The 13,356-nt window shown below is 36.6% G+C and overlaps 1 protein-coding gene across 1 annotated transcript in view; it reads right to left on the bottom strand.

The window, feature by feature from the left end:
- The window catches only part of LOC128985042 (uncharacterized), a 73,563-nt gene extending 64,663 nt beyond the window's left edge, over positions 1 to 8,900 (bottom strand). Inside the window, exon 1 of the mRNA XM_054404417.1 lies at positions 8,495 to 8,900. Within this exon, the coding sequence (XP_054260392.1) occupies positions 8,495 to 8,900 (406 nt within the window). The remainder of the gene's footprint in view (positions 1 to 8,494) is intronic.
- Between the last annotated feature and the right edge of the window lie 4,456 nt (positions 8,901 to 13,356).

The following is a 13,356-nucleotide window of genomic DNA, read 5'->3' as shown; positions in this document are numbered from 1 at the left end:
AGCTGGTTTCAAACTGTCATTGACGTTTTTATGTTACAAGTAGTTTACTTAAATATTGATCGTCGGTGTTTGCCCGCATACTGTTTCAATTTTAAATGTTGTTTTTTCCTACCGTAACGGATCTTCGTATTCAGGAAATCTGTAGATTTGATTTGAACTATACATCTCTAATACTTCTACCCTTGGGTAAAATCAAGATTTGTCTGAAATCAAATCTGTGTAAGTAGGCCTATAAGTTTATGCCATGAAAGTTATGTCATGTTTGTAGAATGTGTGTAGTCTATATCGATATACCAAAATTTCGAGGGTTATAAAAATGTGAACCGGTGTAGCAGGTCTCTAGAAAACACTGGGGAAAATCCCCTACTATATTTTGAGCTGATTTTATTGTTAGTGCAACTTCAGAGTATACTTTTTACAAATTACATTATCATTTTCAAAATCTGTTTAAAACTCAATGAGGCGTTCTGTTCACAAATTAACCCCTTCCAAATTAATTAAGTACATAGGCTAGATAACACTGATAATTATGAATTATGTTAATGTACGAATTATGGTAAAAAGATGAAACTGACTTTAGTAAATAACTAACTAAACTTTTCCTTGACTATGTTAAACAAACGTATTTGGCTAAGGTATTCTTGGGAGGGATACCTGAAGTGGGGAAGTCTAAGCTATTTTACAAAAAATACTTCCCGCTATAAATACAGTTGTACTCTACGAATTAATAGTCTGCAAATTACAGACGAATTCCATAAATCAATACTCTGAGAATAGTGGATACAGTACTATACTTAGGATTATGTTCTCTTGCAAACTTTTAAGTTATACGTATTAATATTCTGCGAACTACAGGTAGATATAAATGTGTAACTTTCAAAACAATGGGCGACCGTTTATGGAATAACTGTACTACTTCAATTTCAATTTAGTTATTTAATATCAGCAGTGTGAAATCATGAAATAAAGTGAAAGTGACACTGTTGCTTGCTTCTCTGTCAACGCAAACGTAAACAGTGTGAGCTTTTTCCTGTTTATTGCCGAAGAAACTAACCAATATTTACTTTCTAAATTCTTTTTTTACGGGAAAGAGTCATTCACCAATATCAAATCAGGAATATTCTCAATGCATTTATTTTTACCATAAAATCCAGAGAATTATTTAAATGTATAAAAATTATATACAGCATTTATTGCTCAATGTTTACAATTTAAGAATTAGGAAATGTGAAAATATGTTTGTCAAGTGTGTACTGACTGTATTATGATGTTGAGTGGTTGAAGCATGCTCATATTAATACGAGTTGATTCCTTACTTAATTGTCACTATTACTATAAACATTTTATTTCATTTCCACGTGTTTCAAATACATTTTATACGTCAAAAACTATATGTAATTTATACATCATTTGATGTCAAATACATCATTTGATGTATAAAATTAAGGGGAAATGTCTAGAGAAAGCACAATATCAAAGTGTTAATTTGTATTTATCTTAATATCCACAACGTTTGCGTAATAATACCAAATCCTTCCCATTCTTGCGAGTTCAGTCGAGCGGTGGTAATATGGGACAGTCTCTACCCTTGTGAACAATAGCTGGCTCGAGTCACGAGCCCAAGCCCTACAGCAGGTATACCGGGGGTGATCATGACAGGGGGGGACCTTTCCGGGGTGTGCATTTTGAAAACGATCGGGGTTAACGTATCCGGTTAACATCAATTCTAATTAGAAAATCTGGTAATTGTATATGACAAGTGAATATAATTATCTAATTAATACGCGAACTAAAAAATAACTCGTCATATCGACGAGTGCATGCTGCAGCTGAAATTGAGTGTCCGCGGCCGGAAACATCACCCCCCGGTCTCTGACGTCAATATGACGTAGGGGGGTGATGTTTCCGGGGGCGACCTTTCCGCGTCCCCATATAAACGACTCATGGATCGCTGGCTCAGTGTTGGCCGCGCGGTCGAGCTTCCCCCACCATCTACTGGCAGAAGCCGACGCAGCCCATACATTCACCATTATAAAACACACTTTTTATTTGCTGCTCTGTTGAAATTTATAGGGATAAAATATTGCTAACGCTTGTCAAACTCTTTTTACTAGTTAAACCTTTTATGTCTGTTTTGTTTCTTGCAGAAAATAGCCCATCTGAATTCTTTAAAACTGCAAATTCACTAAACCCATTTTGTAGATGTTTTTGACAACTGATATTGCTAGTTCCAAATTGTACATGGTAAAATAATAAGTGATTACAAAAGAGAAATAGAAAGTACAATATTTGTAATTGAAATTCTATTTTATTAATCGAAAAAATAGTACATAAACATTTTGAATAATTTTGCTAAGTTTTTGCCGCAGTGGTAACGTTATGTTTGACGTAAAAGCGATATTTTTTTTCTTTCAATGTTTAATGACAATGTATCTTACAAAATAGGTCATAAAAAAGTGTGCTTATCACGTTAATGTCAAGCGTAGATTTGCGGTAAAAACTAGACAAATGTAGTAGGGTTTTAAGAGTTCAAATGTGTTATTTTCTGCAAGAAAAGAAGAAGACATAAAGTTTAGAATAGTAAAAATCGTTTGGCATGCATTAGCAATATTTTACATCTATATATTTAAACAGAGCAGCAACTTAAAAAGGTGCGATTTACAATGGTGAGCGTATGGGCTGCGTCGGCTACTGCCAGTAGATGGTGGGGGTAGCTAGACCGAAAACAGCGCCCGCAGTGCTAAGTGCTACTGAGAGCGCAATCCAGTAGTTTTTACATCGTTGCGTTGGCAGCACTGGCTGTAAATCAGCTGGTCAGCTGTTGTACTGTTGTATCATTAAATGTCATATTTAAAGTTCACTTCTGTTTAAAAATATGTTACGTTTCTTTACCAATTTATTTGTTTTATGGCAACTGTAGGAAAAATATAATTTGTGCAAACTCGAGTGCAAAGTGCAATTGCTCACTAGTTGCACAAATAACTATTACAAAACCGCTGATTTTACATTGTGACATATATATCGAAATAACATCATATTTTCTCATTAAAAGCTTGTTGTGTACAAAACTGCAGACATAGATATAAAGGCAAAATTACCGTTTTACGTGTGCACTTAATCCGATAGAGTAATTAAACGTTAACAACATACGCCATGTTGAAGAAGTACGATGAAACTTGTTTGCCAAGTGACTATGTCAAATGATCGCAATTGAACGACACGAGTAGAATAATAATCTACATAACTAAAACGATTGCGGGAGTGGAAATTCGCGAAGCAGAAAAAAAGTAAAGTCAAACTTGGCTTGAAAACTAACAGAAAAACACATCTTTATGTTCCTTTATCTGTGTTGCTCAACAAATTTTTCGGATTTGTTTTAGTTATTCTGTGCAGTGTGCCAATAGATGGCAAAATGTTATTGACGAATTCTACTATGATATAATTATGTCTAAATTTGACGACGAAATACAGTAGTGGCAATTACATTTGGAACTGTCTACCATTAAACGTAAACGTGGTATTATCAGGGAATTCAATACTACCACAGAACTCTGTACGTCTACGCACACTTGTGTAGTCTCACTTAAGTAGTTAATTTAGATTATTAGTTTACAGATGTCAATGTAGTCGGCTATTTTGTGTACGAGATACTAATTAGTCTGTTACGAAGAAACATTTAACGCCACGTTAAATTATTGCACGAGTGCAAACCTGAGCATATACCAGCACTTTAATAATCAGGGCTAATTAGGGCTTTTAGTCGGTACGTCTGCCGAACTCACAGTTTTCCCTGTGATATCATGTTGATAATGTATATCACAGTATCACTGTGATATCACAGCACTCATATTGATATTAGTGATCACTGCGATATCACAATACTCATATTGCTGTCGTGGTGATCACTATGATATCACAATAGGTACTCATACTGCTGTCGTGGTGATCACTGCGATATCACAATACTCATATTGCTGTCGTGGTGATCACTGTGATGTCACAGCACTCATAGTGATATTAGTGATCACTGCGATATCACAATACTCATAGTGATGTCGTGGTGATCACTATGATATCACAATACCCATACTGCTGTCGTGGTGATCACTGCGATATCACAACACTCATAGCACATCACTGTGATATTTCAATGATTATTGTTGTCGGGTCAGTCGCCAATGGGAATTATCTACCAGAGATAGTTTTTACGTCTTGTGATCAACAAATTATTACCGTGATATAACGATGACGACTCTGATATTACGATAGGCGACAGTGATATCACAAAGAGTACTTCAGTACAAAATTAACTTATAGGCTATTACTACATCACTCTCATCTCTGTATATCAGGATTATCGTTGTTAATTTAATAATTGCAGTATGTTTAATGGGGATTAAACATTGAACACGTGACCAGGCTCTACGGTATAGTTTCCGTCCATATGAAGGTGCGTTTTGAAAATGAAATTGTTTCATCAAGGAACTGTAATGATGTTTAGATATAATAATCCTGTTGTTGAGATTAATCAAGAAACAGTCAGCAGTTCTAATTAGAGTTACGGATTATAGAAAAGAACAATCATTGCTTCAGTTGCTTGAATTAAGATGGTTTGTGGGACACGTGATTAGTTGTTGACGTCAACATCTAGTTGCTTTGTAGTCACGATAGTACGATACAAGCGGCACATTTATAACGATCATCATACTTCCTTCCACTTGCATACTTTCATTTCCTTGGTTGTAAGAGTCAGTGTAGTCAAAAATGGCAAACTGCGCTTACCCGCAAGACGTTTCGCACCTATTGTTGCTATCTGACAGTTGTTCGCCTTTAAATAAAAACTTAGGTTATAGACAAAAAACTCATTCCTTACTTCGTCTCATACGTTACTGGTGACTGAAGTGTTTTTAAAACTAGTGTCATTGTAAACAATGCCATCTTATATTTGCTTATGACTATTGTAAAAATAGTTTAACCGTGTAAAATAAAATAAATAGGCCTAAATAAAACCTCTGGCTGGTCATTCCAGAAACATTCCCTGGACTGCACCTCGCGACTCGCGTATCATCACGTATCGCACGTTTGCTGCTGTTTCGCTGACATTTCAGACTGAACTGAAGCATGACTCACCTGAGCGGCGAGCGGCGTTTTCGCGAAAATCGGTGTACACTTATCCCGCCCGCCGCTCAGACGTATCGTGGCCACCCTCAACAAATTTACACGCAATTAAATGAGACACGACGTCAGAGCGGCGCCGCTCACCGCTCGACACTTCGTGAGGAGTGCTTTACATAAATTGTTTAGGGTACGAACACAGCAGAACCGGGTTGTACGCTGATCTACGTTTTCGAAGCTAGTGATTTAAAAAAATACTCAGGCATTCTTGTAAATATTTTTATAAAGATAAACTATTATAAATTTTTTAACACAGGTTAACATCACTTAAAATTCAAAATTATTATTGAAGTTAGAATGTACCGGTATGTAATTTTTTCCCAAAACATGAACCAGTATGGATGGTTACATTGGAGTTAATTGGTAATTCTCTTCAGGATGCACCTAAGATCTCATGTAAAGGCACTATTGAAAAGAAATAAGCATACTTTAAAGGTTATTCACGCCCAACAAAGTAAACCCACTTTAAAGAATCACTAAACCGTATACACACTCTATATTAATTGAAACATCCAAACTTACCCTTACCTAGAAGAATTATAGTTGTCAATCATTGGAGGAATTCCCCAATCCCAAAGTTCCTTAAGATAAAAAGATAAACGGGATCGATACTTCTGTGCATTTGTAGAACCCTAATGACTCAAACCACACTCTACTCTAATACTTACTAGGATTCTTCGTGATTATAACGGAGCCTCTGGATATTTCCCGCAGACTCGCCAGTCCGACCTCCTGGAGGCTGAACATCTCGTGGATGACGAGGCCGTAGTCGATGAAGAGACTGGAGCCGCCGATCCTCACCAGGTTGGGGAACAGCTTCCCCAGGTTCCTCAGACCCTTGACTCTGTAGAACAGGAGGTACTGGGTGATCTCCCTCAACTCAGGAAGACTCCAGGGCTCAAAGTCCTGCTCGGTGGCTCTTTCAATCAGCACTATCTGTACATATCCTTCCACCACGGTGCAATTGGCCAGCTTCTCCAGGTTGGACACATCGTTGCGGATGTTGATACTTTGGCAGATTCGGCCACTAGAAGGTCGCAGAAGACCCAGAAGGACGAAGAAGAGGAGATTCACATTCATCTTTGACGTTTTAAAATCCAACCTCGAAAGTCCTCACGGAAAAGTTCAAAAGACATTGCGACTAAAGAAAGTTTTTTAATCGGTTTGTTAATCGACAGTTAAAGCTTTGATGTTAACGACTTCAAGAAAATCCGCTGTGTTTATTTATAACCTAAAAAGAAAAAACATAAAAAATGTACAATGGTTAAATTAGTTCAGACAAGGAGTATAAAAGTTGTCAAAATTAACGGGTAAACCTAGTTTTTGGCAACGCTTCTGCGTATTTCTGAACAGATTTTTTTTAAGTGCGCCCTAACGTGTATGTGCAGTAAACTAAATCACAGTACAAAAGTAAACAAGGTAAATTGTGTTTACTTGTAATCGGAAAAATTTTTAGCTTTCCATCTTTAAAATACCTTGCTCAAGAACAAATACCATATTTCATTCTTGGTAAATTAAAATGATACTTAAAAATAAAAAAAATAATTAGATTACCAAAAGGCATGATTTTCAATCGTATGGATAACAGCGTTTGACGCCTTGTCACACAGAGCTCGCTACCGCGGCGGGTGCGAATTTTGAAAATTTGCTCACCATGTTATGTGCCAAGTCACACCACACTCCCGCGCGCCCGCGGTACACATCTCAATAGACTCTTACATGCATTTTCTAATTTTACGAAGATAATTTCCATTCTAACCAGGGAAGCATTTTTCTCACCATTACCACAAGACCAAAGCTACTTTGGTAAACAAGTATTTTTTGACTTCAGCAGAGATGAAATTTTGAAGAAGTCATTTTTTTTTTAATAACAACAACCAATGCAAACAAAGAGACGGGGTTTTCACAAAAGATGGTACAGGGATGTCTATCGTCACTGAAAGATAATTTGATTTTTAGTTTGTTTAAATATTACAATAATTTGTTTACATTTGAGCTTTTTAGGGAAATCACTCCCTGCAAGCCACTAGGCCATATGTAATCAACTACCGTCAAGAAATCGAAAACTCACCTCCGAAAGTTTCTTAAACTTAAAGATTAGAACATGAAAATTGTCCACGCAAATACACAGCATACATCACAGACATGTTCTCCTTTCAGAGTCACTCGCTGCCTACAGGAGTGTTCATACAAAACTTAACACCAATAGAAGTTCGCGATTCTGAAATACAATTTAGGGACAACTCCTATTCACACGAGTTTTTATCGACGCGGAAATGCAATGGTTATATGGGTTTCTAATGAACGTCCATCTTATATTTACATATCATGTTTACTTTGTCTGATTGCAACAACACCAAACGTCAATGGAAGTTCATGAGGAACTTCAAACCACGACATTAAAACACCAAACAAAGACACCTGCTACTTACAAAGATTCTTCTTCTTGAAGCCTAGAGACTTTCCTGACAAAATATCACCATCATCCCCACATCAAAGGTTCATTTCTTTCATTATTGCAGCAACACCAAACACCAACAGGAACTTCAAACAACTACACTAAAACATCAACCAAAGTCATATCCTACTTACAAAGATGCTTCCCAAAGCCAAGAGACTTTCTCTGACGAAATTTCAACTTGACACCCACATCAAATGTTCATCTCTTGCATGTGCAACACCAAACATCAACAGGAACTTCAAACAATGACACTAAAACATCAACCAAAGTCACCACCTACTTACAAAGATTCTATTCATGAAGCAGATTTCTTTGACAATATGTCACCTCCATCCCTAATGTGTAAACATCATTATAATGTCCATCTCTTGTCTCACTGCAGCAACACCAAAAATATACAGAAACTTCAAACCACGACACTAAAACGCCAACCAAAGAACCTCCTACTTACAAAGATGCTTCCCAAAGCCAAGAGAGTTTCTCTGCCGAAATGTCACCTTCATCCCCACGTCATATGACCCCCCTCTCACCATTGCAACAACACCAAACAGCAACAGGAACTTCAAACCATGACTTCTCCTTTTTGAAGCCAACAGGTTCTCTGACGAAATTTCAACTTTACACCCACATCAAATGTTCATCTCTTGCATGTGCAACACTAAACATCAACAGGAACTTCAAACCACGACACTAAAACACCAACCAAAGACACCTCCCTTCATCTTGAAGCCAAGAGACTTGCCTGACTAAATATCATCTTCTTCCCCACATAATGTGTTCATATCTTGCATGTGCAACACTAAACATCAATGCAAAGTCCACAACTATGACACTGTACAACCAGGAACACCTACTTACAGGGATTCTTCTCGATGCGGACCGCTCCACGCACGACACTAGTGAGAGAGTGCAGACCTAGCTCTTGCAGCTGGAACATCTCGTACACCACGAGGGCGTAGTCCTCGAACAACCTATGGCCACCGATCACCTCCAGGTTGGGAAACACCCTCCCGATCGTCCGCAGTCCGTTGACCCGGTAGAACATGAGGTAGTCAGTGATCTCCCGGAGCTCGGGGAGAGTGAGGTTCTCAAAGTCCGTTTCGACAGCTCTCTCCATCAGCACGATCCTGACGTAGCCTTCCACGACACGACATCCCCTCAGGAGGTCGAGGGAGACGAGGTTGTTTCTGAGGTCGATGCTGGGGCAGATTCGAGATGAGGCGGTGGTCCAGAAGACTGAGATGATGAATGAGATGAGATGCATGATATGAGATGAAGCTCGTCTAGGGAAAATGATTTGGTATTAGTGGAGGTGAGGTGATGGGTGTATAGCGACGAGGAGGGAGATGAGGTATATAACATTTCAAGTTGATAACACTTGAAGAACCAGTGGTAGTACAGTATTCCCCAGAGGACAAATAGTGGGCATTGGCTATACGAGTAAAATAATGCATGGTTATTATAAATTTATAAAGTAATATTGCCTTAAGTAACCGAGATGAATAACTGCAATTATATTACTTGTTTACCACGACCAGAATATTTATTTTTAATCACAGACATTACTTTAAAAGTGTACAGTTTGCCAGGACAACAACCCTGTTATAAAAATTAGCAATCACCTAGTACGTACCTCGGGGTGCTAAAAATATAAAAATTAGAACAATCTAAGGGCGAAAAATTGAAATTTGAAACAGAAAAGTTGTGATAAAAATTTAAAAGAGGATTTATGAAAAAATTAATACGTTGAATGATAAAAAATTATTGGGACAAGTAGACAGAATGTGTGATAATCCAGGAAAGAGGAGGAGAATGCAAAAGCTGATTTGTTTTCACACAGAACAACAAACATAAATTACAGCACTGAACACACAAATAACACAACATTTTTAATGATGAACGAACAAAAACACTGATTCGAAATCGTTGATCTAGCCTATGTGGATGACAGTTTAGGCTACCTAATCAAATAGTTTTCATCAACACAGCTGATAACTGACGGAAGTTTACAATGTATTCGAGAGCTCTCGAGGTTTACAGATAAAACACTCGAAAATTGAAAAGTCGGGCGAACTTTTATCACTACTATGTTGACCTCATCAAGCCAATTATGAGACCATAATTACCATGTTCGCATTGCCAGCGTCCAAATACGCATCTCCGAGTCATGTACATTTTCTGCTTGTAGAAACCTTGTTGTTTTAGACATTGCAATAAAAGTAGAATTTAAAATGGACATTTTGATTAGTAATCCGGACAAACAATGTTAGTTACCGCGTCACTTGTGTAAATTCGACTAATTTCTAAATTAAATTACAGACAAAGTATTCTTGGCCTCAGGCTTTGTTAATGCGTAAAGAATTCGGAAACCATTGATTCGAAGCGCCAATTTCAGTAATATATTCCCCATTCCCACTTTCGTTGAACGGTTGAACAGTAACAACGGCTCCAAAGCTCCGGTTAAAAAAATCTCCGACACACGAAACGACTTGAGGCGTTGAGAGGCCAAGGGAGATATGTGACTTTTTTAAAAATGTTGTCATGGTAACGGGTTTTGTTAAAAAAGGGTGGAATTTCAACAAATAATTCACTTATATCCCTTGGCCTCCAAACTAAACACCTAAGAGTTGGAAGCCAAGGGGTATAAGTGAATTTATTTTTATTTTTATTTTATTTTTTATGACTATGAAAAAAATACAATGACATTTTTTAAAAAGTCACTTATCTCCCTTGGCCTCTCGACGCCTCACTTGTCTTGCTTCGTAGTAGATGTTAGTAGCATAGATGAAGTAATAGTAGCAGCCATTACAACAGTGCAAGTCCGTCACTGTTAATCAAGTGGCCATAAACAAAACATAACCAAAGCAAAGCAAACATTATCAACATGTCCTCCAAACTCCATTGTTAGCCCAGAAAATGACCTCATTAGCTTGCGCCGTTTTTTAAACGCAGTTGTTTGTGATTTTTTAACTGATTGTGAGCAACAAGTTTTTGCTACCATGCGCGTTTTAATAGTTCAACGGTAGTACTATATTTTAATTTTAATCGTTTACAAACAAATCCGTCATGAAATTCCGATTGACCGGAAATATAATCGATGGAAATTTAAGGAATCACGTAGACACGAAGACCTATGAAGTGCCTTCAAAATAATGTTGTAGATCTAGAATCAGATTTTACAAACAAGTTTCCGGTCAGTGACCTTGGCCTTGGATTGTTCGATTGTTGGTCTCTCATGATGAGATTAGGTGGGATTTGAACTACTGGTACCTATTGAAGGCGACGCATTCAAGGCATTCTTTGAGTTTCAGACGCATCCCTTTTTTCTAATATGTTGACATTGCAACAAAAGTTGAATTAGGTTCCACATAAATATAAAATAATTTGGTTGGATTCAACTGTAACAATATTCCAGCGACGTTCTTTCAATAATGTTTCGTCTCCGACTTTCGAAGCTTTCAGAAAATAATATCTAATCTGTGAAAAATAGTTATTTGTGTAACTACAGTAGTTAGCATAGTGGCACTTTGCTGCACACGAGAGCAACGGAATGATCTCGAGTGCAGCAAAAAGGCCTTTTGCACTCGTGTTACACATTATATTTTTCCTACAGTCACTATAAAGCATCTATATATTTAATACACAGTTGTAACACTGTTTTCTCAGTAATTACTGGACCGATCTACAAGATTTATGTCTCAAATTAAAGGGGATAGTGTGTAGATTTGCCGAACTTCCTTAGAATTTACGTTTTTTCTAAGGGCTACGACCTACAGCCCTTTAAAGGTCGAGTCAATACAATTCTTATTGAAGAATTTAATACACAGTTTATAAATTATTCGTCAGCTGTTTTAATGTTTGTCAGACATTTGTTATTATTTTTATAACCTCACTTTCAGTATGCAATTATTAAACTTGGAGTTTCTGTTTATAAACACACGATTTTGATCAAGGAAAGTGTATTTGTTAACTTATTTTTTAAATGTTTTTGTTTTCCTGCAAAGTGATCTGAAGGAAAATGGTAATTGAGTTTAAGTTTGAGTATGGAATGTGAAATAATACCCATAGTAGGGAACGGAAACTTATTGTTTTGATCAATATAATTTATTCTCTACGCCCACCAGAATAATCATGGGGAAATCCGCTTGCAAGTTGTACATATAATTGCTAATGAGTGGGAAACATACAAACATTTTATAGTAGGTGACGAATCTTACTCAAGATCGGTGTTAGACGTTCAGTGGTACCAAACTTTACCTTCTCAAGATGGCGAGTACGCTGGGATACGTGGAACTACAATATATCAGTGAATTTTTTTTTCAAGTACACAGGGAAGTTGCTTGAGAAACTGTGACTTACCATTCGGTTCTGGCGAAGAAATATGTGACTTGATGTTTAATGGTAATGTTGACTCGGGTCATTATAGCGTTATAAAACTTTATCATTAACCCCAGGGTGTGAAAAGTACAAAAAGAAAAAGAAAAGGTAATCATTAACCGGGCGTAAAGAGACATACCGAACGAAAAAAATTGTAGAGAACCATCGAACTAAAAAGATAAAGAGCGATGTTGGTGTTAAATGTGCTCTGGGAGTCCCTACAAAAAAAACTCTTTTGAATTGGGGTCGTTAGATTGGATTTGTCAGTACTGCAAATCTATGAATTTTGATTGAGTCAGAACAGACTAACTGGGACACAAATATTTTTTTCTTATGTTGTCACAAGGGGAAGGTAGGCCTATAATGAACTCCTTATCAACATTTTGAGTTTAAGGAAAATCTTATCAACAGCGACTATAAAAAAAGTATTAAGGGTCAAAAGAGACAAAAAACTATTTGAGTAAAATATAATACAAATCTGCATTTGAAATGGCCAGTTCTAAGTCTCACTTGAATCAACATCTTTCTGGTAGTGGTAGTCTACATAGTTTTAAAATCGAAGACTCCTTTTCCATCAAATTGGACCATTAATACCCTCTAACATTGAACAAAGTATGACCAAAGTTATATATACGACGTAAACACAGCTTTTACTCACAGTATGGGTCAAAGATTCGTGTAATGTGACCAACTGCTGATGCGTGATTTACATGTAGGCTAAGTGACTATCTTTATTCCATACAACAAATGTAATGAAAAAAAAAACGACGAATATAGGACTATACTTGAACAAATTATCTAAATATCATAAATAGCTGCTTATTAGGTTATCAGCATTGCCCAGTTCATATACTATTTATTTTTCAAATGAAACTCGAATTAATATAAAACATTCATTTGGTTAAAATAATATATCGGTTCGATTAACATGAAATAGTTTATACAGGCAAACTAACAGTTCTATTTCATGTAAAAATTAAACAACCCCTAAATAAAATACAAAGCTAAACAGTATTTGTTAATTATTATTTCTTTTATTGCTGACAATATTCCCGTGGCGGAGCACGGGTGGTTAACTAGTATGAATAATTAGTCTTTCAAACACTATACAACACGTTTTTAGGTTCAGCTGGCAACACAAATAAGTGCCCTAGAGCAAGCCTAGAGAAAGGTATTAATTTTCTTGTTTATTAAGATCGTAGGAATGTTTTAAAAACGTTTAAAAGAAAAGTTCAGAAATACCGAAAAGAGAACATAAACTATAAACACGATATATATATGACAGGTTAAATCGTAGTTATAATATTCAATAAACTGCTCATAGTATTATTATCTTTAAGTGT

Source organism: Macrosteles quadrilineatus, unplaced genomic scaffold (assembly GCF_028750875.1).
Source record: "Macrosteles quadrilineatus isolate MER2022 unplaced genomic scaffold, UCM_ALF_1.0 Scaffold_2__2_contigs__length_208266976, whole genome shotgun sequence".
Taxonomy (NCBI): domain Eukaryota; kingdom Metazoa; phylum Arthropoda; class Insecta; order Hemiptera; family Cicadellidae; genus Macrosteles; species Macrosteles quadrilineatus.
Note: the sequence above shows the minus strand (reverse complement) of the source record. Positions and strands in the feature narration are given on the sequence as shown.